Below are 27641 nucleotides of genomic sequence, written 5' to 3' on the forward strand. Positions count from 1 at the left end.
GAGAGACATTGCCGATGAATTAGGAAAACAAGTTTCCACCCATGAGACACAAACGGTTTGAGCGCAGTTGTCTCTAATTTTCTGCTCTAAATTTTTTTGTTCTTTATATGGTGTGTTTTTTCGCTTATATTTTAAAGTACTCATTGATTCTGCAAATGTTCTCTATGAATGAACTATTAGAAATGCTCTAGTATTAGGGATAGAAAATTAGTATCACACGGGGCCCCACCAGGGCATAACACACGGAGGGGGAACGTCCCGCTGTACGTGGTCCATGCCTATACCAGGCCGTCCCTGTGCTGCATGTGCTCCCGGACAGAAGGACAGGAACGGAAAAGCAGCCCGTGCGCCAGCACGCCGCGACCACGATATTCTCCCGATCGATCGACACGCCAACCGCCAAGCGGCCGACCCCAACCGTACGGGAACGGGACATTCAGGCGAGCACGATCGTCGCATTGCACCCCGGGCCGCGTCCTTCTCTTTACTAAATTTTAGTTAGTTAAAATTATTTTATCTATTTTTAAATGATTAGAAAGATTAAGTTATTTTTAACTTATTTTTAATACTAAAATAATTAAAATTTAGTTAACTAAAATTTAGCAAAAGGAAACTTTTAATTTCCCTCTTCTATAGGGCCAGTATATATATATATATATATATATATATATATATATATAAACATAAAACCTCTGAACCCTCATCGAGTTTTTGTGGACGCCACGCGACCATACGCATATACGTGCAGCACGGCACCGTTGGCGCCGCCGCGTTAGTTCCTCGACACGGAGCAGCTAGCGATCGGTGATCGGCCGGCTCCACGCCGTACCGATGAATAAGATGGCCGTGCTCGTGGCCGCCGTCGTCGTCGCGGCGGCGGCCGCGCTCCTGTCCTCCCATGACGACGACTCGTGTCGCGACGTCGCGGTGCTGGAGATTGGCGGCGGCGGGGACGCCGCCGCCGGCCGCCGCGTCGAGCTGGTCCCCGTGGACGCCGCGGGGCCTGAGAGCCTGGCGTTCGACGGAGCCGGCGGCGGACCGTACGCGGGCGTGTCGGACGGGCGCGTCCTCCGGTGGGTCCCCGGCGAGCGGCGGTGGGAAGAGCACTCGTCGTCCTGCGCGCCGGAACTGTACGTATTGCCAGTAGTCCCTCCTCTGACCTTTTGGTCTCCGAATGAATGCTCTCGTTCTTTATGCAATCCGGTTCTCTCTTCTTGTTTGCGATCTGCTCGATCTGTTCCCTCTTGGGCGGCCGGCCTCTCGTGTAGTCGTGTGGGCACGCTCCAGCAGCATTGTAGCGAGGTACAGTACAGTACAGTTTTGTGTGGCATTGGATTGATGGCATGCACGGTACTGTTCTCAGGGTCCGGGTGGGTGCAACGTCTATATATAATACAACCATCACCACGTCGCGCCTCCTATACTCTATCCTTCCGAGTAAAAAAGTTGACCAAGTTGACACACGTACAGGCAGTTGCGTGCCGGTGCAAGTCTATCGTTGGCTGGTTGCACCGAAGAGAACAGCGAGCAGCTAGCGACCGCGACGTACGGCGGCTCCACCCGCGCGCGCATCGGGCCAAGCACCGCTATCCCCATCGCCTCTGTCCTCACGCACGGACACGGACTTACCGGTCGTCGTCGTCGCATCCGCGGCAGGCCGCACCGATGACCGATCGTCGTTCCAGCTAGTACGCATTGCGTACACATCGACGGAGAGGAGAGGCCAAAGTTTGGAGCGCCTAGTGGTGTCCCTATTCGCTTATTGAGTTTATTCGTCAAATTGCCGGCTATTCAACATTGTTTTTCTAATCTAACACAATAAATCAGTGACGCCCACATGGCCTACACTACATGGATAGTAGTACACATCTTTGTGCGCTCGTGAAAGCCATGGACCGCGGCTAAAAACGTGGAGGAAAAAGGGAGATCGAGGCTGCTGGGAGAGACACACACACGTACGCATGGTAGGAGGTAGGTAGGCAGTGCATTATTCAAATGGCCAAGCCAAGCGTAGGATCGGAGACTGGCGGTTGCAACGGCGAGACAACAACGACAAGATAACATGTACGACCAACGTACGTACGCCCGTCCGACGGGACACCCGGCCGGCCCGCCGGCAGAATTCCCTCGCTCCGATGATCTCCCGGCCTCCCCACATCATCGTGGATAGGGCAGCAGGCACGCGCGTTTACACTCCCATCCACACCAAGCTAGCCGCCACGACGCCCATCCATCCATATGCTTCTCCGCTAGTACTAGTATATACTCCGTACTAGCCTGAGGGAGTCCCGCACTGGGCATCTCACACTCGATCTCCACTCTCAGCTTGGCACCTGCTTCGTTCAACTGGTCAAGGACAGCCGCCTGCATGCACGGGTAGTGGTAGCTCACCTAGAAGCAACCAGGATCCGCAGCCAGCGGCCCAGAGCGCGACGAGCTTTACTCCGCTAGCTGCTCCCCCCTCCCTCCTCTGCCTCTTCCTCTTCCTCTCGGAGATCGATACGTACGATGCGCGCCCGCGGGGAGGTGGCGCTGGCCGCGCTGCTGCTGGCGGTGGCGGCTGCGGCGGCGGCGCTCCTGCCGTCGTCGTCGCTGGACTCGCGCAGCGACGTCAGGATACTGGAGATCGGCGACGGCGACGACGTACTCCAGCTGCTGCCGCTGCTGGACGGCGCCGTGGGGCCCGAGAGCCTCGTGTTCGCCGACGATGACGGCGGCGGCCCGTTCACGGGCGTGTCGGACGGCCGTGTCCTCAGGTGGGTGCCCGCCGACCGCCGGTGGGCCGAGCACTCCTCCTCCTCCGCGCCCGAGGACCTGTAAGTTTCCAATCCTCGCCGCCGGCTCGCCGCGCCACCCCTGTCCTGTCCTGTCCTGTCCTGTCCTCATGGCCGCCGTTCTTCGTTCCCTGGTTAATTCGTTGCACCATGCATGCTTGTGCTAGCTGCTGCTACCTCTCTCTCATCAGTTCAGTGACACTGGGGTACAACGTGCTACACGTCCGTGTGCGCGTGGTGCTCCTAGATCGAGCTCTTTCTGTGCTGCCGTGTGCAGTTCAGAGCTGACGGGTTGCGCCCCGCCATTGTCCAAGTAATATAATTAATGGTGAAATTGATAGCAACCATGCATGCGTATAAGGATACAGATGGTCTTCCAAATAAATACCCGTGATTCTTTTTTAATTAGTGTAACCAAATAAACTGAATATATAATTCTTTCCTTCATTTTTTTTATTTAATTCATTTAATTACACTAGAGAAGAACTGTGGATATTCGTTTGGAGCACCGTCCCTATCTTTACATGCACAGGTTTTGGGTGTAGTATTTTGAAGCTCTCGTCGTCTGGATACAGTATCTGTTTTTGGGTGTAAACGACTCGATTTGACACACCATCGTCGGATGTCTTCGTCCATCATGGTAGTGCTTGCACTCTATGCGCGCTGGCCCGTCGAATTAATTAATTTTGACGCATAACAAAACACTCAACTGATGATCATGCCATCTGCATAATTTTGACGCATAATAAAACACTCAACTGATGATCATGCCATCTGCATACCCATAGTTATTCCACACTGAAAATGACTGTAGAGCTCATGTGTCCCTGTGTCCTGTCGTAGCTCTGTTAAAGAAAGGGCCAAAGCGTAAAATTGGATTTTTTTTTTTTTTGGTGCGGTTCAATTTTACTTTTCGTTCCGTCGCTCGAATTATTATTCACAGAAAACCCAGTTGGCTCTTGTGGTGCAATTTTCTTTTCTTTTCTTTTTCTTTTGCTCGGAAATCGGAATATACGGAACACACTTTGTTGAAAAAAAAAAGGCAAACTTGTGTGACCTAATCAATAATTTGAGCAAAATGTACCGCCGGCATCTATCCTCCAAGTTTAAACTTATAAAATGATATTTAAGAGTAATTAAACTTAGTAGACGATATCATCTAGGTTAAACTTTTAAGGTAACCACCATATTTCCTTGCTGCTGTGGTGATGTGTGCAGTTCAGAGCTGACGGTTGCCCCCCGCCATCGTCCAAGTAATGGTGATGATGATAGGAATCAATGAGCAGGTTTTGGGTGTAAATGACGCGATTTGACACGCCATCTGTGTAGTGCCAAATCCTCTGTCCTCGCTCGTGTCTCTGTCCATCGTGGCAGCTCTCTGTTGCACTCCATGCGCTGGGCCGTCCAATTAATTAATAATTAATGGCGCATGATAAAGCACTGAACTGATGATCGTGCCATCTTCCAGTTCCCGGCTGTTTTTTTTGGAAAAAAAAGTTACTTCATAAATTTGGATTTTCTTTTATGGTGAAATTAAGTTTTAATTTTCCATCGCTCCAATTATTCACAGAAAACACACTTGGCTCATGTCATATCATGTGGTGCGATTTCCTTAATATTCTTTTGTGTTGCTTGGAATATATATACTTATGTGTTCTAATAATTCTTATTCAAAATATATGTATTTTTTTATACAAAAAAAGTTTGAAAATACTACTTGCTTCATGGTGAATAAAAGTCCATGTTAGGCTTCAGGTTTAAAAGGGCATGTGAATCGGTGATATAGAAGATACTAAGAGAATAAATAAATGGTAGATATTATATTTCATACATCTAAATTTCCAAACAACAATCCCAGGCAACCAATTATATATTTTGTTAAAAACCTAAAAGGATGAAGAAACACAGTACTAAACTACTAATCCCAGGATACCTCCTCAACTAATGTATGTTTTTATTTTTAAAATTAAAAAGGAAATTGACTAGTCAATGATGTAAACAGAGAGCTTATTGATTATTGAGATGCACTAAGGCCTTGGTTAGTTTGCCAAATTGTTTGAATTTGACTACTGTAGCATTTTTTCATTTTACTTGACAATTAATGTCTAAAAGACTAATTAAATTCAAAAGATTCGTCTCACAAATTACATGTAAATTATGTAATTAGTTTTTTTAATTTATATATAATGCTTCATGCATGCGTCCAAAAATTTAATGTAATAGGATGAAAAGAATTATTTTGTTAGGCCTTGTTGAGTTCTAAAATTTTTTGGAAAATCGACACTGTAGCACTTTCGTTTGTATTTGACAAATATTGTCCAATCATGAAACTCAAAAGATTCTTCTCGTCAATTCTGACCAAACTGTGTAATTAATTTTTATTTTCGTCTATATTTAATATTCCATGCATGCGTCTAAAGATTCGATGTGACAGATAATCTGAAAATTTTTTCAAATTTTTTTGAGAACTAAACAAGGCCTTAGAACAAAAGATGGCCTAAACAGCTTGGTAGTAGTACATAATACTACTCGATTATTCCGTACAAAACACGGCAGCTGATTCATCTGACGAACAGAATAAACATGTGCAATTGTGCTTGCAGGCTGGACAGCTGCAGAGGCTCCCAGGACCCGGGCCGTGAGCACGAGTGCGGCCGCCCACTGGGCCTCAAGTTCAACCACGCCACCGGGGAGCTCTACGTGGCGGACGCCTACCACGGCCTCCGCGTCGTCTCGCCGGACGACGGCAAGGTGTCGAGGCCGGTGGCGCCGCAGTGGTGGCGGCAGGGCACCGGCCGCCCCTTCAGCTTCGCCAACGGCGTCGAGCTCGACCCGGAAACCGGCGCCGTCTACTTCACCGAGACGAGCACGAGGTTCCAGCGGAGGGAGTTCCTGAGCATCGTCATCTCCGGCGACACCACGGGGAGGCTGCTGCGGTACGACCCGAAGAGCGGGGAGGTGGAGGTGCTGGTCGACGGCCTGGCGTTCCCCAACGGCCTCGCGATGAGCAGGGACGGCACGCACCTGCTCCTCGCGGAGACCACCACGGGGAGGATCCTCCGGTACTGGCTCCGGCCGCCGGCGGCGAAGGCGGCGGGGGCGATGGAAGAGGTGGCGCGGCTGCCGTGGTTCCCGGACAACATCAGGATGAGCCCCCGGGGAGGCTTCTGGGTGGGGATCCACGCCAAGAGGGGCAAGATCGCCGAGTGGTGCATCTCCTACCCGTGGCTCCGGCGGGTGGTGCTGTCGCTGCCGCCGCGCCATGTCCAGCGCGCCTCGTGGCTGCTCAACCGCCTTGGGCGGCAGGTGATCGCGGTGAGGTTGAGTGAGGAGGACGGGAAGGTGATGGAGATGATCAGCGTTCATGGGGATCTTCAGAAGGTGTTCAGGTCGGTCAGTGAAGTGGAGGAGAGGAATGGCAGCCTCTGGATTGGCTCTGTCATGTCGCCGTTTCTTGGAGTGTACAAGTTGTAGTAGAAGCATTTTATATACATGGTGTTATACGCTTAAATATGGATTGGGTATATGTTACTAGTAGTTTATTATTATAGTAAAGGAAAACATGCATACATACATACATCATATATTCGTGTATAGATGCTACTAGTAATTTCTTGTACCAAAATAGAGCTGTTCATTTGGGGCAGAGGTTTGTTGAAGTGTCTTTGCATCGATGAACTGAATACAGAAGTACATAACACGACGTTCCTCGGCCTCTTTCTTCTCGGGAAAGCACTTAGCTTTTCTTCCATTTGTGCAGTTTCTTAGGAAAACGTTTCTCAAGAAGTTGTACCAAACATGGCCAGTCTCTTCTTGGCTGTTAGAATCGCCCTACTAATATAATTCGGCAAACCTTTTTCTGACCTATAAAAAAACTGTTAGAATATACATTTTTTTTAAAAAAGAACTGTTACAATGGATCAGCAAAAAGGTTGAGTGAATGTTTCATGAGTCATGACTAGAACCAAAATAACTTTTGTAATTAGTCACAAAAAAAATAACTTTTGTAATTAGTTATTACAGAAAAGGAGAAAACTAAAAACTTTCCCAGGAAGGCAGCTCTCCGACAATACAGGTGCTCCTTGATCAGTGTTACGGATGGAAAACGAAACAAGTGTCATAGCAGGAGTACTATATATTTCAGTGTTACGGAAGGAAAACGAAACAAGTGTCATAGCAGGAGTAAGAATTCTTCAGAGTTCTGCGCCTCTTGTCGTCTCAATAGGGTTGTTGTATTTGCAAGGAGTTCAAAGTCATTCTTATTACATACCTTGTGGGCTGAATGGTTCAATCTTGGAGATTGTGCTCGCCAATTCAGTGGGACAACCAAATCAGTCTGTCAACATGACACAGAGAAGGGATCCTGGAACTCAAGCCATGCCCATCAATAGTATTTGAGCGGCATTGTCAGTGGATACAGTTGTATCTTTGTCTTCTCTAAAAATCACTGCAGTGGCAGCACCAGCAGCTGCATATTTCTGCAGCCGAGCACCAACACCCTGAATAGTTTCCATACAGTATTGCATTGCTTTTGGTTACACTGTTCTGAAAATTGTTTGTGTTGCAGGGACAAGCTGCTGACAACTCCCAATCAATCAAGTCCGCATTGGCAAGCTCTCCAACAATGGAAGAAGGGATCTGCAGGGCTGAGAAAACCAAGTCTACTGAACCTGTAAGAATCCATTTGGAGCACAGAAGTATCAGCGTCGTTTGCTCTCCTTATATGCCTTTAATCATCGTACTACAGATGTGGACAACTGACAATCTTGAGTTTAGGATGACTTGGATGTGTCTCGATGGTCATAATCAGCTCAGACAATGCGCCTCCTCTCCTGGGTGGCACCTTTCCACCGTGGCCACCAATTTCTAGAAATACCTCTTTGAGGCCCAACAGGTGCACAATGCCAGAAGGTGTTTCAACGATTTCTTTGAAGCGGAGCTTGATCCTCTCAAGCTTCGGCATCGCCCCAGCCTCAAAGGTCAGCCGTGGCATTCTGCACCAATACTTGAAATATTTAAGGGCTGGGAACGCCATTCCATGGATTGTGATACTCTCTCTAGGTGGTACTTGGGTGCGCAATCCTAGGTTTGTGAGGGCAGGCAACCGTGCAAGGACAAGGAAACCCTCAATTGACAGTTCTGTAACCGCAATCTTCAAGACTTGGAGCTTTTGGAGTTCACCAACCCATTCGGGGACTTTGGAGAACCACCAATATGTCATTTCTAGTGTCTCGAGATGGCAGGGAGAAGGGTGTAATGAACTCAAACCACTGCCACAAATACCCGGCCAGTACAAGTATAGATGTTTGAGGTTGTGCAGCACCTCAAGAGAAGAGCACAAAACATCAACACATAATGCTATATTGGAGGTAGATGTTCCAGAGTTGCAGAGATTGAGATCTCTTAGATTGGTGAGTTGGCCAAGACCCCTGACGTTATCAATTGAGTTCTCCCCAAGGTCAAAGGACTGCAGAGTTACTAGAGACTTCATATTGCCAATCCCATCAGGTAATCTGGTACTTTCTGGAATTATGAGATGACTCAAGCGAGGCAAATAAATGATATCAGGTGGAATAACAAGTGATCCCCATTCTATGTCCAGGGTCTCCAACTGTTGTAGCTCCCCAATTTGTGCAGGTAATTGTAACTGTGCATTAATGCTGGCTTCAATCTTCAGATATCTCAGTTGAAACAATTTGCATATGCCAGTGAAATCCAATTTCATCTTGTTGGAAACATTTGAGAACTCAACAATTAAAACTCGAAGAAAAGTGAACTCTAAAAAAGGATGCATCTGCAAGAAATTGGAGGCTCCAAAACCTGCAAGAGATCGAACATGTGATAGATCTGTGGCTGGAGATATGATGCTATGTTTTCCATTATCACATTGAATGGAGAGTCGACGGACAGTATTGTGCAGGCATAATGAAACATTGGATGCATCGTTTATTGTCATAAAATTCTCTTCTGCACACTCAGTTAAGATAAGATCCAGCATCATATCGTGTACCTTACAAGATAACACCTCGTTTTGGTAGTTGACATCACTAGGTAGAATCATGCTCCTATTAACTAGCTCATTGAAATAATTACTTGCAACATCTTCTGCATCCTGTCCCTGCACCTTACTAACAAAACCTTCAGCTATCCATTGCGTGACCACATCTTTCTTCCTAATCGTGTAATCCTCTGGATAAATGCCAAGATAAAGAAAGCAGGCCTTGAGATAATAAGGAAGGTTCTTGTAGCTAAGCTGCAATATCTGTCTCATACCGTCCAATGCAGAGCATTTCCCAAACTTATTGCCCAAAGAATTCCTCACGTGCTCCCACTGTTCAACTCTTGTGGTTGCTTGATTAGCTAAAAGGCTAGAAATACTAACAATGGCAAGTGGCAAACCACTACATTTGTCTAAAATTTCTGTTGAAACTTCTCTAAGTTGTTCGGGGAAGGCATCCTCAGAATCAAATATTCTTCTAAAAAATAATCTTTTTGATAGTTGGTTATCTAGTGGCTGCATCTTATAAACATACTCATTGCGATAACTGCAACAAGCAATAGCTACAGTTTCAATGCGTGTAGTTGTTATAACTCTACTAGCCTGCTCATTTTTGGGGAGGGCACATCTAAGAATATCCCATGCTGATTCATCCCATATATCATCAAGTATCACAAAATACCTGCATAAAAAATCATACAAAGCATATGATTTCAACTAGGCTAACAGAGAGTTCTTCATAAGAGAACACTTTTTTCTGAGAAATAAGAGAAAGACAACACTACTTTGATAGTTAATTCCAAACAGTATGAGTGCCAGACTAATCATTTTTAATTCAATAATATTAGGTAATACTAAGGAGCATAAAGGAACACTATTTGGAACTAAACTAATGTTATATACTGAAAACACCACACTAAATGATATTTAGGAAGCATATTGGATAACAAGATTCCATGGAACATTTTTAAATCATAAACACAAGTACCTTTTGTCTTGCAGATGTTTCCTTAGAACATTAACGAGGTTCTGCACCTCTCTAGTTTGAGAAGGTGGTTGTTGCCCAAGTTGTGAAAACAAATTAGTGAGAATCCTTGTCATGTCTGGTTTCTGCGAGACTGATACAAATGCCTGACAATCAAATTTCTCCCCAATCCTTTTGTACACCTCACTGGCCAGCGTGGTCTTACCAAGACCACCAATTCCTACAATAGATACCACCCTCAACCGCTGATCTTCATCTAGCAGCCACTTGACCAGTTGATTCCTTGGGCCATCAATGCCCTCAAGGCCATCTTCATCAGCATAAAGTGTGTGGAGGCGAGGGTCAATAGGCACATATTTAGATCTAGAGGCGCTCACATCAATCTTATACCTTTTGCGACGATGACTCACCTCCATGACACGAGTCTTGATCTGTTGTATTTCATTGGAAATACGAATTTTGGCTCTCACCATATTGATATGCTGAATGATCTTCTGAATGAAACCAGCTGTGGTACCATCCTGGCTGGCATGACGAACGACCTCATCAATCCAGTCCTCAATATCATAGGCCATCTCCCTTACTTGGCTCTTCCAATCCTTGGTCAGGGGATCCAGCTCCTCCTTGTCTGCTAGAATCTCCAGGAAGGCATTCATGGTGCTGAGTTCATCCCTGATGAATGACAACTCCTTTGACATGTTGCTGAACTTGAGATACTCTTCATCCATGAGGATAGTAAGCTTATTCAGAAGGGAATTCATAACTCCCATCGAGACGCTCACCAAGGCCTGCTCTACTCCAGCAGACATATGTGTATCTAAATCTACGCTCACAAATAGATATGCAGAAGCTTGATTTGGTCTGGACACGGGACACAAATACGGGAACAGGAAAAAGAGATGATGCAAGAGAAACTGTTCAAATATGCTCTGGTTTCTATATGCTCTGGCAGCTGCAAGATACTGATGTGGTGGATTTGGGCATACGACTAAGCAAGTAGTTTAAAGAAACCGCGTCAAAGAAGAACAGTCCAGAAAAGCCAGCAATTAAAGAAACAAGTTCAACGACAAACCCGTCCAAGAAATAAAAGCATTGATGATGCGACTGCAATTTGAGTAACAGAGAAATCATGATAAAAAAATTGAGGCATCAACATAAAATAAGTGTTTCATCCACACATATTTCTTTGTTGCATGAATTATTATGAAATAAAATAGTATTGTTTAAGTGACCAGAAAGGTACTGCAACAGTTTACGGCGAACGATGAACTGACTGCAATCATTGGCGCTTGGGAAACGATTAGCTTAGTGACGTCAGGGCAAGCAACGTGTGTGGTCAAGCTAAGCCATCAGACTCTAAAAAACCCTCATCAGACTATATATATAAATAAAAATCTAAGCCATCATGGGACCCAAGCTTCAAATTGCGATTAGCTTAGTGGGATCAGGGCAAGCAACTTGTGTGATCAAACTAAGCCATCAGACTATATATAAATAAAAACCTAAGCCGACCTAATTTCGTTTCCAACTTTCTGTGTATGAACGCAGGTGCTGCTTCTCGACATGTCTCCCTGTTTTTTTTTTCAGTTTCCCCGTGTCAATGTCATACCATGGCTCCCCTCCTGCGTGTCCGAGGGGGCAAAAAAAAGGACTTTTTGAATGTCACGGCAAATTTTGAAGGAATTTATTTACTTGAGTTTCATGGAGATGTTTATACCAAAAAAATCTAATAAGGATTTAAAATGTTACTACTATCGGGAGAAGAACGAAGACCACCCAGTAGGTGTGACTTGTGAGCTGAGTTTTAGATTAGGAACCAATAGGGGAGACGAGTAGCAAGCACGGTACAAGAGTAGATTAGTATACCCGAAGAGGAGTAGTGGAGTATGGGACTGAATTTCTTACTGAAACAGTCGAGCGTCTCGGGCTCCGTCGGCCGCCGACCGCCGCCGAGGGGCAACTCCCCAGTCCCCACCCTCGTCCCGGACTAGATCTACAGGCTATTGGTCCCTGGCCAGTGGCCACCGTCCACCGTCGCGAGCACAACTGCGAGCACCTGCACCGCGCCGCATACGATGTCAGTAGCAAGTACTACAGAGTAGAGATCCGATCTCGCCGGCGTTCTCCGGCAACACGTCAACACGCCCGAATGGCCGGCATTGAGCTTGGAGGCCATCCCCTTCAGGCTTCAGCCTTTCACTACAGCCCAACCAAGGTACGTACCCTGCTCGATAAATGGGCCTCCTCACGCGAACGGGCCCGCCTTCATGGGACGCGGTCTGGAGCGATTGCTTGGAGTTGGGCCGTCTCGCCGGAGCTTCCATGGAGTCGCCCATAACGATGTCGTCTTCATTTCTCGCCTTCTCCTTCGGCTTCACTGTTGCCTTGTCTCATACTCGGATACGGCAGGGGATGAAAAAAAAAGGAACGAGGAAAAAAATATATAACAATTTCAAGTTCAAAAAAAAAAAGTCATAACAATTTGCGCCTAATGATGATCGATACATGGAATCATCCTGAGTCCAAGATAGTGGGTCGCGCTAGGTCTCCGTATCTCGTTTGTCATCGGGAGTCATAACATGTGCTTGTATAGGTTAGAACAAGTCGTGACTAGAGATGGTACGGAGTTTGATTCCTACGTGTTTTGGATTCTATTGCCACGCACAAACACGTTTCCTACTATATATATCAGATTAAAGGGGCAAAGCGTTTTCTTTTACAATCTAATCCTAGGCCTTGTTTAATTCACCCCGAAAACCAAAAAATTTTCAAGATTCCCCGTCACATCGAATTTTGCGGTAAATGCATGAAGCATTAAATATAGACGAAAACAAAAATCAATTACACAGTTTGTCTGTAAATCACGAGACGAATCTTTTAACCCTAGTTAATCTATGATTAGACAATATTTATCACCAATAAACGAAAATGCTACAGTAGCGAAATCCAAAAAAAATTCATATAGAGTTTCCCACTCAAAATTTTTTCATCCATCCCATCGAATCTTTGGACACATGCATGGAACATTAAATATAGATAAAAAAATAAACTAATTACACAGTTTGGTTAAAAATCATGAGACGAATCTTTTAAGCCTAGTTAATCTATGATTAGCCTTAAGTGCTACAGTAACCCACATGTGCTAATGACAGATTAATTATGCTTAATAGATTTGTTTTGCAGTTTCCAGACGAGCTATGTAATTTGTTTTTTTATTAGTTTCTAAAAACCCCTTCCGACATCTTTCCGACACATCCGATGTGACACCCAAAAATTTTTCATCTCCAATCTAAACAGGGCCTAATACAAGGCCCTAGCGTGAGAACCGGGATAAAGTAAGGCCTTGTTTAGTTCCCACCAAAATCCAAAAAGTTTTCAAGATTCCCCATCACATTAAATCTTGTGGCACATGCACGAAGCACTAAATATAGACGAAAACAAAAACTAATTACACAGTTTGTCTGTAAATCGTGAGACGAATTTTTTGATCCTAGTTAGTCTATAATTGGATAATATTTACCACAAACAAACGAAATTGCTACAGTAGCGAAATCTAAATTTTTTTCATATCTAAACAAGCCCTAAATGTCTTTAATCCAGTATCTTTTATATGAACCATATGTGTATGTGCGTTGAGGATGACCATCTTTTTATTGCTAGATCTCCTCATAAAGTTTGTAAATATTTTGGGGGTTCATCCATTATTTTCACGCATACTATGTGACCTAATAAGGCTGCGAGTCTTCCTTGTTTTTGTTGTTTTTTTTAAAGAAGAGTCGTGGAGCCTCCAGTCCTTCACAATTCACAAATAAGCCTGGGCAGGTTACCCGATTTTTTCGAATCGGGTAATTCAAAATTTGGGTAATGAAAATTATTACCCGATATTAGTTCCGAAAAAACATTACCCGCAATTTCGGGTACCCGCTAATTCGGGTTCGGGTATTCCCGATTTACCCGAATTTTCAAAAAACAACACACTATACAAAATTTCAATAGCAATTTATATATAATTTCAGCAGCAATTTGTATAGAATTTCAATAGCATTTTGTAGAGAATAATATGTTACTATCACTTGTTCAAACAAAGAGAATTATATTCTAATAAATTGATAAGTTCTAATATTTAAGTATCAACACATGATAAATACAAAGATATAGACAAATATTCGGGTAGTTCGGGTACCGGGGGATATTACCCGAATTACCCAAACTAATTTCGGGTAATCAAAATCGCTATCCGAATTTAGGATCGGGTACCTTGGATTCGGATAATTCGGGTTCGGATCTGGATAATTTGGGTACGGGTAATTTGCCCACGCCTCACAAACGCAAAATGGGCCAGTACACCGGCGTCTTGTGCTGTGGGACACTGGGACAGGTCGAGTGCACGACAGCACGAGTTGGTTGCGGCGGCGCTCGAGCTCGAGTACAAGCCGCGCACGACCACGGCACGGCACCTCACCGCTCTCGCGTGCTCGCCGCGGCGGCCGCCGTGCTCGTGTCGTGTCACAGCCAGCAGCTCGCTCCGACGACCTCCGATCCGTGCCGCCTACGAAACCACCACCCGTCCGGATCCTCCAGGATATATACCAGCCAGCTAGTCATCCCCTTGCTGGCTGCTGCCTTTTCCAAATCCACTCACATTTTCCACATCCACCGTCGATTTAACACAGTCCCCCGCCGCCGCCGCCCGCCCGTCCGTCCCCTCCTAAACCCCGCGACGACCCTGAGCGAGCCCGAGCCGAGTCCCCGGCGACCAACCACCATGGCCTTCACCGCTAAACCCTACTGCTCAACCCCCACCAAACCCCCCACCCTCTCCGCCCGCGCCCCGCGCTCCGCCCATGGCCTATCCGCCGCCGCCGCCGCAACCCCGAGCACCGTCCGCCTCCGCGCGTTCGCCCAGCGCATCCGGGCGCAGTCGCAGCAACAGCAACAGCGGCGGCGGCGGCCCGAGTACGTGCCGCACCGCATCGACGACCCAAACTACGTGCGCATCTTCGACACCACGCTCCGCGACGGGGAGCAGTCCCCGGGAGCCACCATGACGAGCGCCGAGAAGCTGGTGGTCGCGCGGCAGCTGGCCCGGCTCGGCGTCGACATCATCGAGGCGGGGTTCCCGGCGTCCTCCCCCGACGACCTCGACGCCGTGCGCTCCATCGCCATCGAGGTCGGCAACCCGGTGGAGGAAGGCGCCCACGTGCCCGTCATCTGCGGCCTCTCGCGGTGCAACAAGAGGGATATTGATGCCGCCTGGGAGGCCGTCAGGAACGCGCGCAGGCCCCGGATTCATACCTTCATCGCCACCAGCGAGATCCATATGCAGCATAAGCTTAGGAAGACGCCTGAGCAGGTCGTTGCTATTGCTAAGGAGATGGTGGCGTATGCACGCAGCCTTGGGTGCCCTGATGTCGAATTCAGCCCTGAGGATGCCGGCAGGTACGGCTCTTCACAGGTTATTGGTGTATCCAGATTACATTTTGGTTGGTCTTGCCCAATTTTACTTGTGTAAATGGAATGCAAAAGTATCCGTTTTCCCCTGATTTGGTTAAGGCTGTGGCCTGATAGATTTCACTTTGCCAATTGTCTTCCAGGTCAAATCGAGAATTCCTGTATCATATACTGGAGGAAGTCATTAAAGCTGGGGCAACTACTCTTAATATCCCAGACACTGTCGGATACACTCTTCCTTATGAATTTGGGAAGTTGATTGCTGACATAAAGGCAAACACTCCTGGAATTGAAAATGCTATCATTTCCACTCATTGCCAGAATGACCTTGGTCTTGCAACTGCCAACACATTAGCGGTACTACCTTTTCCTTATTTGTTTCTATTCTATATAATTTATTATCATTTGTCTACTCTTTAACCGGGTTACTAATTTGACTTGCCTTTAGGGCGCTCGTGCAGGAGCACGACAGTTAGAGGTGACTATTAATGGTATTGGTGAAAGAGCTGGAAATGCTTCGTTGGAAGAGGTGAGCTCATTCATGTAGTTGCTATATTATATGCTGATATACCTTACAAAATAGTGTATGATGGATTTTGGAAAGGAATTTAAATTGGCTTGATAGAGTGTTTTTACATGCCTAACATTTTCTGATCCCCTGTTCAGGTTGTCATGGCAATTAAATGTCGTGGGGAGCTCTTAGATGGTCTATATACGGGAATCAATTCCCAACATATTACTTTGACAAGCAAAATGGTACAATAATTGTCTTTTTGGTTTGTTTTACCTCTTCTGAATTTTTCAGATGACTGAAATTTCTGTGGCAAATGCTCTAATTATTGTAGGTACAAGAGCACAGTGGACTTCATGTACAACCACATAAAGCTATTGTTGGTGCCAATGCCTTTGCTCATGAAAGTGGAATTCATCAGGTAAACATATTCAGCCTCCTTGTTAACATCAACCTTTTGGAATTGTAGTTGTGGTGGGTTGGTTGTTTCCAAATCCTTAGCATTGATCCTTTTCACCTCTTCAGTGATTGGTTCTCAACTTTTAGATAATTATTTTCGCCTTTGTGATGGATCAATCATGGTTTCACCTTGCATCATTGCTCTGAACCTCTGAGATATATAATCTTTTTAACTGATGATATCAGTGACGGATGATTTAACTATTTGTATAAACTGTGTTGATTATAGACTGGAATGGTTCTTCATGTTTACTTTTCTTTTGCTTTACTTTTATACAGGATGGGATGCTTAAGTACAAGGGAACATATGAAATAATATCGCCTGATGATATTGGTTTAACACGTGCGAATGAATTTGGTATTGTTCTTGGGAAACTCAGGTATTATGCAACCTACCATCCCCTCTTGACTTCATTTTCTCCAATATTCTGTGTGATGTCTCAATTGGATTTCTCTTACCAACTTTCTACTTTTTTACTTTTGCCTGAATTTAGTATGCATCCTCTAACTAAACAGCCACAGATGCTTAGATTTTGAACGCTTATGTATTTGGCTACTAAATAGGTATTAACTGTTGGTGACATTCGTATAGGTATAGGTAATGTTACAAAAAAATTGGTAGTAGGGTAATGATGTAAACCATTACACTTAAGTCACACCATAGGCATAGAACCTCTAATTCTGTAATTACGCAATGATGTGTTATATTCTTAATCTTGAACCTGATCATTTAATGTGGCAAATGTTTGGTCTTCCATTATTATTATCATGTTTATGCATCTAGGATTGTTGGTTTGGTATAGTTTTCTACACTTCTAGCTTAGCTGAATTAGATATTTCGTGCTAAAATACAATTGGACAGGCATAAATTGGTAAAATAAGTCAAATTTTAGAATCTCATCCATAGTAATGTACTAATGTTTTCTGTTCTTGCTGTCCAGCGGAAGACATGCAGTGAGATCTAAGCTAGTGGAGGTACAACTTGAATATTTCTTTGTTTTTCTTGCTACAAGTCTACAGCTAGAGGTCTTTCATTTCAGTTCTTACTGTTACTGAATGGCATCCTTGTTTTTCCAAACTTGTAGCTTGGATATGAAATCAGTGACAAGGAATTTGAAGATTTCTTTAAACGCTACAAAGAGGTTGCAGAGAAGAAAAAGGTGACTCTTTGCTTAAGTATACTTTGGTCTATTGCTTGTGATACTTTGTACCCTTCAATTATTGTCTTTCTAAAAATTACATGCAATTGATTAATAACTTTCACCTTTTTATTTGCCATGAACTTTTTTCTCTGCATTTTTATTGAATTGTTACATTTCTATTGAGGACTGCTTGCTCTCATGCTCAACTTAATTCATCAAATCTTGATTATAATTTGTAGCTGTAATTTCTGATATGCATTACACATTGAAACTCACCAGTTAGTTCACCATTTGCAGCGTGTAACTGATGAAGACATAGAAGCGTTATTGTCAGATGAGATATTCCAGCCTAAGGTTATTTGGTCCCTTGCTGATGTACAGGTATAACTGAGCTGCAGTTGACTAAATTTTGGTTAATAGAAACATGATATTCTAAGCTTGAAATGCTATGCATCCCTTGCAGGCAACATGTGGAACACTTGGCTTATCTACAGCAACAGTGAAACTGATAGCACCAGATGGAGAGGAGAAAATAGGATGTTCAGTTGGAACAGGTCCAGTTGATGCAGCTTACAAGGCTGTTGACCAAATAATCCAGGTTAGATGCTTTTGGGATCTTGATCTGTCTTGCATTGGTACATGATCTCTAACAAGATGAAATATTGTTCCATTATGTTTTGGTTATGAAACTACTTATATCTGGTGAACCTGTAGTTTATTATCGTCACTATAAACCCACTAAAATGCAATGTTTACTGGATTCACATGAAATTTATCACCAGCAGATGAATCTCATGAGAAAGGATACACTGGTTCGATGTTAAAAGCGAAATCGCATATCGATAGCAGCATGAGTTGATGTAATGATTTATGTGGTTATATGTTAGCAGGTAGAGAAAGAAATGAAAGTGTCAGTTGAGCTACTTGGGAAGGTTCCAAGGGCCATTTCAATGCTGTGGTATCATGTAATGTGGCATGAGATAGATATTCTATCAACAATACTTTCCGACTTTGGCTTTGAGAAATTGTGCGTCTTCTGAAATAGTGTCTAATTCGGGTGGTGTGCATTTTGATTAGAAAATGACGGGAGGTGTCAAAAAGTGTTTTATCAACATGGTTTGCCACCTATCAGTTTGGAGTAGAGAAATACAAATGGACCAAGTCACTGACTGGTGCAGCCAGGATTAGGCTCTAATGCATCAACTCAATTATTTTGTTTCAGTGACTACCGTTGGATCAAAATCAAGAGAAATCTAATAAGACTTGCTATCTGCAGATTCCAACTGTTCTCCGAGAATATGGTATGACTTCAGTCACAGAGGGCATTGACGCTATCGCGACAACTCGAGTGGTTGTCACTGGAGATGTGACCAACAACTCCAAGCATGCCTTGACTGGTCAATCTTTCAACCGCTCCTTCAGGTTATAGTCCATCCAAATCCGTTTTCATTTATTCCATGCTTCTGCCATCCCCTTCTTCTCTCTTATAAGTCTTAACAAATATCTATATTTTCAGTGGGAGCGGGGCAGCTATGGACATCGTTGTGTCCAGCGTCAGAGCTTACCTGAGTGCCCTGAACAAGATGTGCAGCTTTGCTGGTGCTGCGAAAGCCAGCAGCGAGGTACCTGAGAGCGCAAGCGTTCAACGCACAGAGTGAGCTTGGCGCTCCTCTTTGTTCCCATGTGGGCTTGGCGACGTAAGAGCTTGAGCAACTGTTATAGAGTGTATGTCGTTTCAGTAACAGGCTGTTCAATATTGGGGTTTTCCCTTGTCAGTGTGGAGTGATTGTGCTGTTCTATTTTGGAGGATAGTCCCTTTAGCTTAGAACATGCAGGAAATTTTGGCCCTATGTAGTGTACAATTTGTGCCTTATATGAACCATACTTTCAATAATGAAATAATATTAGGGTCCATCCAGCCACCCATATCTACCCCAACTTTGTTGGGTTTTTTCGTCTGAAAATCCAACGTACCGGAGTTAACATAAACTCCCTTGTTTTCATTTGTTATCCCACTCGGCTCACCTTCCACATAATTTCCTCCCCTTCATCTATAATCAAATAAATACCAGACCATTTGTTGAGATTATGTGTTTAGATAAAGAGAGATTTGGTCAGGATCATTGCGTTTGTTTTTTTCTTTTCCATTTGTTTTTTAGTTACATGTATATATGCAATGTACACTCACATACACACATATAAGCTCTTATAGATGAAAACGGTCGGGGAAAGCCAAAATCATTTATATTTACATTTTTTTTACGGAAGTGAAACAAAAATGCCAGAAACAAATGTGGCGCTGATATGGGAATATATAAGAACAAGTGCAATAATACACATCAGCTTGTCTTATAGCAACACATCAGCAAATGTATGCGGATGAGAGAGAAATCGTAGGAGACAAGTTGCTTAGCGCGCGCTACATGTAGTGCCGAGCACCAGCAGGAAAGGTACGGCTCCCAAGCTTGCCATCACGTACTGTCGCGCACGGTTGTTGCCTCTTTGAGCGAATAAAAAGGAGATGATGAGTGGGTCCCACTAAATTAAAAAATATATTTAGATTAGCAGACTAGATTAGATTGTTGTGCAACTTGTCTCATGTTCTTGTCTGTGGCTAGCTTATAGCCAAGCTTATTAAACTTGCTCTAACAGATATGTATTCGTCGATATACGGTAATTGTAGAGAGCACTGTGCCATATAGTGGGTAGACATGTGGAAGACGGTAGGACAGTATGTATTGCGAGTCATGACTACTGACTACAGAGTGTGGTGACTAGGAATGAGAATGAGACCCATGGTTGCAGCATTGGGCGAGCATTTGGGATTTAGGTCAACTAAAGATTGTAATCGGTCTTTGTTCTTTTAAAGAAAAGAGTATAAATAAACATATGTAAATTTCTTAAACAGCTAGAAATGTAAAAACCATAGCCATTCCTATATTTATGGTTTTAGTTACCATTTACATTTTTTAATAATAATTATAATAAACTCTCAAATATGAGCTTAGGTAAAGAATATTTACCATTTCCGCTTCGTCCCACACACATCAACCTAATAGTCAATCTTCAAAGACATGAGGTAGGTTGCTAGAGTGTGTTCTCGTATTATCTTGTATTATTGTAGCAGAGCTGTAGGAGGTGGTCATGCATGGTGGTGAAGTTCTAGTGCAAGGAGCCCCTTCGAGGGTTGTTAAGAGGCGGTGGCATGTGTTTGGCATGATCTATATCTATGATATGGTGGCTAGGTTGAGAATAAGGGCAATGTAGGTTGCTAGAAATATGATGCATTAGCCAAATCTCAAAGGACGTGGACAACTTAGTGTAGCCCAAGATAGTAATTGTGTATTGGCTTAGCAACTTGCAACAAAGTATGGTGGCTAACCTGATGTGGAAGGGGTTAGTTTGTAGGACATCATGGACAAATAGCATGTGCCAACAATGGTACATGTGCTATGTCTTACAGAAGAATGTGGTTACGTACAAGGGTGGCTCGGTAGCAATGATGATGGCATATGCCAATATGATGCCTTTGTCTTTGTATTACAGTGGTGATCGACATGTAGAGTGGTGCTTTTGGAGTAGCGATAGACGTGCAATCCATCTATCGTTTCGCTAGTGTTGTACAATAGTGTAGACTTGTCATCTGATAGTGTTATGTGGTGCATGTTGAGGCCTCAATTCAACAAGACGTCGTTGTTGTTTTATTTCTTTCATTGCTTATGGTTGTTAACTTAGCTTTGTTGTTTTTAGTCCTTATTTATTAAGAACAGCCCCAACAAGCCTCTAATTGGAGGCCCCACCTACTCTTGGTGTTGAGGGGCAAAAGTCTTACTCTAGTAAAACCACTACTTAGTCTTTCAAGAATAGGAGGCCCTTGGATCAACCCTAATCCCTGATTCTCATGACTATCGAAGGCCCTTACTTTAAGCTTTGCTCACTAGCCTCCTCCTTGATGTCGGTAGTACCCTGATCTCCACTTGCCCCCTAGGTAAGTCTAACCTTTATGAAATTTGGTGAACATTTATTCAATATGTTTGTACATGAATTTTGTTACCCATGGATGTGTCAACTAAATGTCAATTTGGGGTATGAAATGTGAATTCGAGCATTTGTTTGTGAATATTTTTGAGACTATCAATTCCTATGTCACTTTTTATTTCCACTTGATCTACCACTTTAGAGGTGTTTTAATTATTGCAGATGATGAACATTTAATTGAACAGTGGTGGGATTATGTATGAGTTCGGATAGAATGTGAGATGGTGTCAGACCAAAATACTAGCTAAGTGTAGAAAATCTTTTTTAAAAAATAAAACTATACAAGTCATATACCAAGTGGACTGTAAAGCTTGACACACATCCCAAAACAAGATCCAACGGTCGCATGTGTAGGAGTACGAGCCCTTAAGGCCAGTCTCAATGCATAGTTTTATGATACAGTTAACAATACTATAAACTAGGTAACCGAGCCACATGACGGTAAAGTGACTCTCTCTCCCCCCTCCATCTTGCCCATGGCCGCAGGCGATTTGTCCATTATTACACCTGTTCTTATAGCTCCATTGTTCTGTTCAGTTTGAGCCGCTTTTGCCTGGTTGTTCTTTTTTTTTTAAAAAAAAGTCTCTACGTGAGCTTCCTTGAGCTAGATGATCGATGATGAAAATTCATTCACCTCCATGAGTCATGACGCCGCCAGCGACGGTCCTAGGATTTCGAGGGCCCTCTGGCGAGCTCGTCGCGACGGTCTCTCTAGTCTATAATATATAGGCTAATTTTATTTGTAAAGGGAAACCAAATATAATAATATATTTAAAATTAAATATGTCTGATAATTATCAATAGCGAAAAACAATGTAGATTAAAAACAATATATTTATACTTTTAGAACTAATATGATTACCTTGAGAAAAAAACAGAACTCCGTCATATTCATTGCTTCTTATACAAATATACTTCTTCGGACATTTCTTGATGCAAAAATCATCGAGAACGGTATTAAGATCAATAGTGTCCAAGATATCCCTCTCGATGGTGCATATAGCCAAACCATTTAACCTTTCTTGTGACATAGTTGATCTCAAATAGTTCTTCAACAACTTCAATTTTGACAAACTTCTTTCGGCCGAAGCTACAGTCACTGGTACAGTTAAAAGAATTCGATAGGCAACTAAAACATTTGGATAGCAATCTGCATTCATAATAAACTTAAGAATCTCAGGCGATGACATCATAGAATCTGGCAAAGCCACATGCAACACCTTTAATTCTTGGGAAAAAAAGTCATTGATCTCAACAGTACGTGACGGCCGTGGTAGGCCTTCAAGGTGTAGCACAGGACGTACGAACTGGCCGGAGGCAGAGGACGGTAGCGCCGCCGGAATCCTCTCCGGATTCCGATTGCCCGAAGTGGAAAGGACGCCCATGGCCGACCCGGTCTCGGAACCGGATTTGCCGACCTGTAGACACATCCGGATCCGGCCACGCCTAGTCTTATATATGGCCGGCCCGTTCATCCTCTCCGGCCGCCACCATACCGGTGCAGTGCAGGGAGAGCGAGATCAAGATGGACGCCGACGGCAGCAGCTCCGGCGGCGTTTCCTCGACGTCCGCCACCGACCAGCAGGGGCCTCGTGCGGACCCCGAGCTGCCGCAGCAGACGGACGGCGTCTATGTCATCGCCTTCACGCGTAACCTCGCTCCCATAGCGCCTTCCAGGGTGAGGATGCAATTAGGCCGAAACGACATGGAACCTACCGTCATCTTCCTCGAGTCTCGCGACGGCGACGGCGACGCTGACGCCGGAGCGCACGACGACGCGCACGGCGGGTTATTCGGCTTCGGCTTCGGCGCCGTCCCGGCATCCGGCGTGGCCATGGCCTGTCTGCCGGAGACGACGGTGGGCGAGGCGAAGGAGAGAGGGGAGTGCGCGGTGTGCCTGGAGGAGTACGAGGCCGGCGACGCGCTGAGGACGATGCCGTGCGCGCACGGCTTCCATGAGCGCTGCATCTTCGGCTGGCTCCGACTCAGCCGCCTCTGTCCGCTCTGCCGCTTCGCGCTGCCGCCTGAGGAGGGGCACGGAGGCTGAGTCGACGACGATGGCGGCGGCACATTGGATAGTACCTTCCGAACTCCGATTCATGTTTGTAACGACTCAACATGCATGGCGGAGAGGATGGACATATGGAAGATAAGTAGTATGGCTTGTATAGCCGGTCATGATTACCGATTATATGAAGTGTGGTGCTGAGGAATTTGAATGAGGCGGCGGCTATGGTTGCAACTTTTTTTTTTGTTGCAACATATGGAGCGGCTGGCTTAGAGCAACTCTAACATATATGCTATCTATATTCTTTAGGCTATTTTTATATTTTTAAAGTAAAAATTAAAGGTCAATAGTGTACTATCTGGTTTACTAAAATAACAAGTTTGTTATTCCTAAACTTTCGCTTTGTTCTCACTAGCCATTGTTTCATGCTTTCCTTCGCTACTTAAAATTTCGAGTATAGTATTTTTTTTTGTTGATTTGATTCCTTCCTCCTCTCCTTTTCTTTTCTTCCTATACAAAGGTCATTGTGGAACTCTGTGCTTTGAGTGAGTTTTTTATTTTACACAATGACTAAATCTTATAGTTTAGAATAAAATTTTATCTAATCTCTTGGAGATGCTCTTAGGCGATCTAAAGATTGTAGTTGGCCTATTTATGTTTTGTGAAGAAGACGATATAAACATTATGGTAATTAAATTGCTTAAATAGTTGGAAACCTAAAACCACAACCATTTCTATATTTGTGGTCTTAGTTATTATATTTTTCATTTTATGAGAAAAGAATAAATTCTCAGCTTAATTAAATGATGTTTTCAACCTACACATACCTTGCCCTAATAGTCAATTTCCATAGACTTGAGGTGGGTTGCTAGAGTGCGTTCTCTCATTGCCTTGCATTGTGGCAGCGGGTGGTCCTACTCCTACATAGTAGTGGTGGATCCGACACGATGTTTCATCCAATTGATATCTATGATATGATGGCCAGGCTGAGGGCAATTTAGATTGCTTGAGAGCTACGATGCATTGACATATGGTACTTGTGTATTGGCTTGATGGCTTATAACGGAGTATGGTAGCTAACCCGAATGGCAGGGGTAAGTTTAGTATAGGACATCATCGACAAACGATGCAAGTGGCAACAATGGCACAAGTTCTATATGGCTTAGAGCCAGTGGCGGATGTAGAATAAGATTGAAGGAGGGACTGATCTCTTCTTTTTCCTATATTTCTCTTTATTTTTTTCTTTCCTCCACCTCTTCTTTTCGTTCACCCTCCTATATTTCTATTGATGCACAAGGTGTAGGGGGGCTGGAGCCTCCCTAGCCCCCCTTTAGATCCGCCCCTGCTTAGAGCTTACTAGAATGGGTGGATGGCTTGGTGTTTGTTGGTAATGACGACACAAGCAATGACGATGTCGTGTCAACATGATTCCTTTATGTTTTCTGTGACGATGCTCTAGCATGGTGACTGACATTTGGTGGTATGGTGCTTCTGGAGTGGCATTGGATGTGCAACCACCTTATTCCTTCGCTAGTGTAGAGATGTTTGCAATACATGTTGAGGCCTTAATTCAACTAGATGTCATTGTTGTTTTATTTTTTTCATTGATTGCAGTTGTTAGCTTAGCAAGCATCCCTGTTTTAGTCCTTTAATAGCAGCTTCTGCAAATACTAGGTGTATGGGTCTCACATACTTTTGGCAATTGAGTAGCAAAAACATTATTATAGCAAGACCACTACTCAGTCCCTCAAATGTAGGAAGTCTGCGGATCACCCTCAAACCCTTATTCCCACGATTCTCTTTGATTGGATTCACTAGTTGGAACCATCTCCCCACCGCTAGTAGTTGGACCTTTACTCCACCGCTGCCTGATTTTGCCCCTTAGGTCAAACCCTAGGTCATGCCTCCCACCTCTAGATTTACATGCTTCAATTGCCCCCAAACTAGACCTAGCTTTGACTCTTTGTGTTACATGTGCCCACTACCAAGGTCTAGCATCAAGCTCCAACCTGCTCCTTAGCTCCACCAATACTTTTTTTGCCAAGGGAAAGCGTATTATATTAAAAATCAACACAATACATCCCTAAATTACATGTCAAAAAAATCTAAATAAAAAATACATAATATTCTATCCAAATTCTTCTATCTTGTTCTTCCCAGTGGCATCACCAAACGCCAGAGCCAAAACATAGTCCTTACACTATATTCAAAGACCAACCCCCAAAACATTGGACGGCCCCATCGATACCTTGGCTTCTACCCAACTCTAGGTAAGTCCGTATCATTTTTTATGCAAACTTATTCAATATGTTTGTACTTGGATGTTTCTATATAAACCCATGGATGTGTTGACTAAATGTCAACTTGGAGTGCGAAATGTGAATTCGAGTGTGGGAGTTTGTTTGTGAATTTATTTGAGACTATTCATTCCAATGTCATTTTTTATTGCCAATTTATTTTTGTCACTTTATGTGTGTATCTAATTGTTGTAAATGATTTTGATGGATGATGAAGATTTAATTGAATAGTGGTGGGATTATGAACAGTTAATTGATTTGTATTCTATTCGTTTAAAATTATAAGACATTTTGACTTTTCTAGATATATTGCTTAATTTGAAACATACATGGAGTATAAACTACATATTACAGTTTGACTTGATGTATAGTATTAAAAAGAGAGAATACATGTACTATGGGTGAAAAGAAATAGAGGATGAGGTATGGGACTTGATGTAGTATCAAAAAGTAGAAGCCAGGACGGGGAGCCGCCGCCGGAAGCCCGGAATCCTTCTCCGATAGTCCGATCCCGATTGCCCAGAGTGCAAAGGACGCCCATGGCCGACCCGGCCGGGCTCGGAATCGAATTTGCCGGCCTCCCACGGCCACGCATCGTTCCTGTTACAACTACCCGGCCGGCCCGTTCATCTTCTCCGGCCGCGCGGTAGCTGCCTAGCTTCTTGTCCGCCTGCCTCCGGTGCAGGCGTGCAGCGAGTTCAAGAGATATGGACGACGACGGCGACGGCAGCAGCAGCTCGGGCGACGTTTCCTCGACGGCCGCCGACGAGGAGCCTCGTGCGGATCCCGAGCTGACCCAGACGAACGTGTCGCCGCCGATGATGGACCTCTCCCCGGAGAATGTCATCGCTCAGATGCGGCTCTACGATCGCACCATGCCTCACAGGGTGCAATTAGACCCAAACGTGGAGGCTGCTGAACTCTTCGTCGTCCTCGTCTTGGGGCCTCGCGACGACGGTGACCGGGGAGACCATCCGCGGCACGCCGACGCCGACGCCGACGCCGACGCTGACGCCGGAGCGTACGACGACGACTACGGCAGCTTCGTCCTCGGCGCCGTCCCGGCATCCAGCGTGGCCATAGCTTGCCTGCCGGAGACGACGGTGGGCGAAGGCGAGGCGAGGGAGAGCGGGGAGTGCTGCCCGGTGTGCCTCGACGCGTACGAGACCGGCGACGCACTGAGGACGATGCCGTGCGCGCACGGCTTCCACGAGCGCTGCATCTTCAAGTGGCTCTGTGCCAGCCGCCTCTGCCCGCTCTGCCGCTTCAAGCTGCCGCCTGAGGAGGACACGGAGACCGACGACGACGACGACGACCAAAGGTAGGCCGGCCACCACGACGACGACGGCGGCGGCGTATAAACCCAATTACCTACGGTTCATGTTCTTATGTGACGATGAAGATGAACCCGCCATATTATTACCCTGAAACAATTGTGATGTTCATTAAGTCTTGTTTGGTTTATTTTGTGGGAATTGGAGATGATCTAGGGCTTATTTGCATGCGCTCGTATTCGCTGTAACACACATGAACCGAGATGGATATAGAGAGTTTCATAGCGTTCGAACGTTGTCATGTCATATGAAATGAAATGAAACTTGGATGAAACACCCACTCTCAATGGAGAGCTTCATTCCATAGTTTCATAGGTATTTAATTTCAAGACTCATAGAGAGTTGGTAATCGTGCCAAGAGAGTTTCATCTAGATGAAACTCATTTCTTCTCTATCTTCTTAAATACAGTGTCATGTCATCAAAAATGCCTATGTGGCAGCCTATTAATGTGAATGAAACTCCCACTGAGACTGACCTAAGTACAATCTTCTAATAAGGATGAGACCAACCAAACATGTCCAAATCAAGTTGTGAAATTATTATTATGGCGGTTTATTGCTCATGCAGGGTTTTCCTGTACATAATGCGTGTCAAGTAATCTGAGTGAATTTTGTACTGATGGAGAAACCTTCTGCTGCCCATA

At 44.5% G+C, this 27641-nt stretch overlaps 5 protein-coding genes across 8 annotated transcripts; 4 read left to right on the forward strand and 1 right to left on the reverse strand.

Annotated features, from left to right (window-relative positions):
* Nucleotides 767-6411, forward strand: LOC8069289 (protein STRICTOSIDINE SYNTHASE-LIKE 10). 2 transcript variants are annotated; one of them, XM_021461446.1, is made up of 2 exons: nucleotides 767-1130; nucleotides 5378-6411. In XM_021461446.1, the coding sequence occupies exons 1-2, from the start codon at nucleotides 832-834 to the stop codon at nucleotides 6246-6248; spliced, it is 1170 nt and encodes a 389-aa protein (XP_021317121.1). In that variant the 5' UTR covers nucleotides 767-831; the 3' UTR covers nucleotides 6249-6411. The 2 variants fall into 2 exon arrangements, with proteins under 2 accessions (XP_021317121.1, XP_002448962.1); XM_002448917.2 differs by lacking the exon at nucleotides 767-1130 and adding an exon at nucleotides 2015-2816.
* LOC8069290 (putative disease resistance RPP13-like protein 3) lies at nucleotides 6307-11942 on the reverse strand. 3 transcript variants are annotated; one of them, XR_002453453.1, is made up of 3 exons: nucleotides 9761-11941; nucleotides 7045-9454; nucleotides 6307-6638 (listed from the first exon to the last, which is right to left on the reverse strand). XR_002453453.1 is itself a non-coding variant. In XM_021461445.1 (3 exons), the coding sequence occupies exons 1-3, from the start codon at nucleotides 10564-10566 to the stop codon at nucleotides 8553-8555; spliced, it is 1518 nt and encodes a 505-aa protein (XP_021317120.1). In that variant the 5' UTR covers nucleotides 10567-11942; the 3' UTR covers nucleotides 8476-8552. The 3 variants fall into 3 exon arrangements, 2 of the variants coding, with proteins under 2 accessions (XP_002450247.2, XP_021317120.1); XM_021461445.1 differs by lacking the exon at nucleotides 6307-6638 and having other exon boundaries at nucleotides 8476-8594; nucleotides 8785-9454; nucleotides 9761-11942; XM_002450202.2 differs by lacking the exon at nucleotides 6307-6638 and having other exon boundaries at nucleotides 6723-9454.
* LOC8085635 (2-isopropylmalate synthase A) lies at nucleotides 14202-19248 on the forward strand. Its single transcript, XM_002448918.2, has 12 exons — nucleotides 14202-15196; nucleotides 15352-15565; nucleotides 15657-15737; nucleotides 15875-15964; nucleotides 16054-16140; nucleotides 16458-16558; nucleotides 17120-17153; nucleotides 17264-17338; nucleotides 17618-17701; nucleotides 17784-17918; nucleotides 18597-18742; nucleotides 18837-19248. Exons 1-12 carry the CDS (start codon nucleotides 14523-14525, stop codon nucleotides 18976-18978), a joined length of 1863 nt encoding a protein of 620 aa, XP_002448963.1. The 5' UTR covers nucleotides 14202-14522; the 3' UTR covers nucleotides 18979-19248.
* LOC8069291 (E3 ubiquitin-protein ligase znrf2) lies at nucleotides 22884-23405 on the forward strand. The gene has a single exon (XM_002448919.1). It carries the CDS (start codon nucleotides 22884-22886, stop codon nucleotides 23403-23405), a length of 522 nt encoding a protein of 173 aa, XP_002448964.1.
* LOC8069292 (E3 ubiquitin-protein ligase CIP8) lies at nucleotides 26371-27596 on the forward strand. Its single transcript, XM_002448920.2, has 2 exons — nucleotides 26371-26891; nucleotides 27566-27596. Exons 1-2 carry the CDS (start codon nucleotides 26371-26373, stop codon nucleotides 27594-27596), a joined length of 552 nt encoding a protein of 183 aa, XP_002448965.2.

This window comes from Sorghum bicolor, chromosome 5, assembly GCF_000003195.3.
Source record: "Sorghum bicolor cultivar BTx623 chromosome 5, Sorghum_bicolor_NCBIv3, whole genome shotgun sequence".
NCBI lineage: Eukaryota > Viridiplantae > Streptophyta > Magnoliopsida > Poales > Poaceae > Sorghum > Sorghum bicolor.

What these genes read in the sequence shown, in the direction of transcription:
- LOC8069289 (XM_002448917.2), top strand. Translation starts at nt 2,509, where the DNA reads ATGCGCGCCCGCGGGGAGGTGGCGCTGGCCGCGCTGCTGCTGGCGGTG. An exon ending in TCCTCCGCGCCCGAGGACCT is followed by an intron (nt 2,817 to 5,377) that starts GTAAGTTTCCAA and finishes TTGTGCTTGCAG; the next exon opens with GCTGGACAGCTGCAGAGGCT.
- LOC8069290 (XM_002450202.2), bottom strand. Translation starts at nt 10,566, where the DNA reads ATGTCTGCTGGAGTAGAGCAGGCCTTGGTGAGCGTCTCGATGGGAGTT. An exon ending in AAACATCTGCAAGACAAAAG is followed by an intron (nt 9,455 to 9,760) that starts GTACTTGTGTTT and finishes TTTTTTATGCAG; the next exon opens with GTATTTTGTGATACTTGATG.
- LOC8085635 (XM_002448918.2), top strand. Translation starts at nt 14,523, where the DNA reads ATGGCCTTCACCGCTAAACCCTACTGCTCAACCCCCACCAAACCCCCC. An exon ending in CTGTTGACCAAATAATCCAG is followed by an intron (nt 17,919 to 18,596) that starts GTTAGATGCTTT and finishes TGCTATCTGCAG; the next exon opens with ATTCCAACTGTTCTCCGAGA. An exon ending in TCTTTCAACCGCTCCTTCAG is followed by an intron (nt 18,743 to 18,836) that starts GTTATAGTCCAT and finishes CTATATTTTCAG; the next exon opens with TGGGAGCGGGGCAGCTATGG.
- LOC8069291 (XM_002448919.1), top strand. Translation starts at nt 22,884, where the DNA reads ATGGACGCCGACGGCAGCAGCTCCGGCGGCGTTTCCTCGACGTCCGCC.
- LOC8069292 (XM_002448920.2), top strand. Translation starts at nt 26,371, where the DNA reads ATGGACGACGACGGCGACGGCAGCAGCAGCTCGGGCGACGTTTCCTCG. An exon ending in CACGAGCGCTGCATCTTCAA is followed by an intron (nt 26,892 to 27,565) that starts GTGGCTCTGTGC and finishes TTGCTCATGCAG; the next exon opens with GGTTTTCCTGTACATAATGC.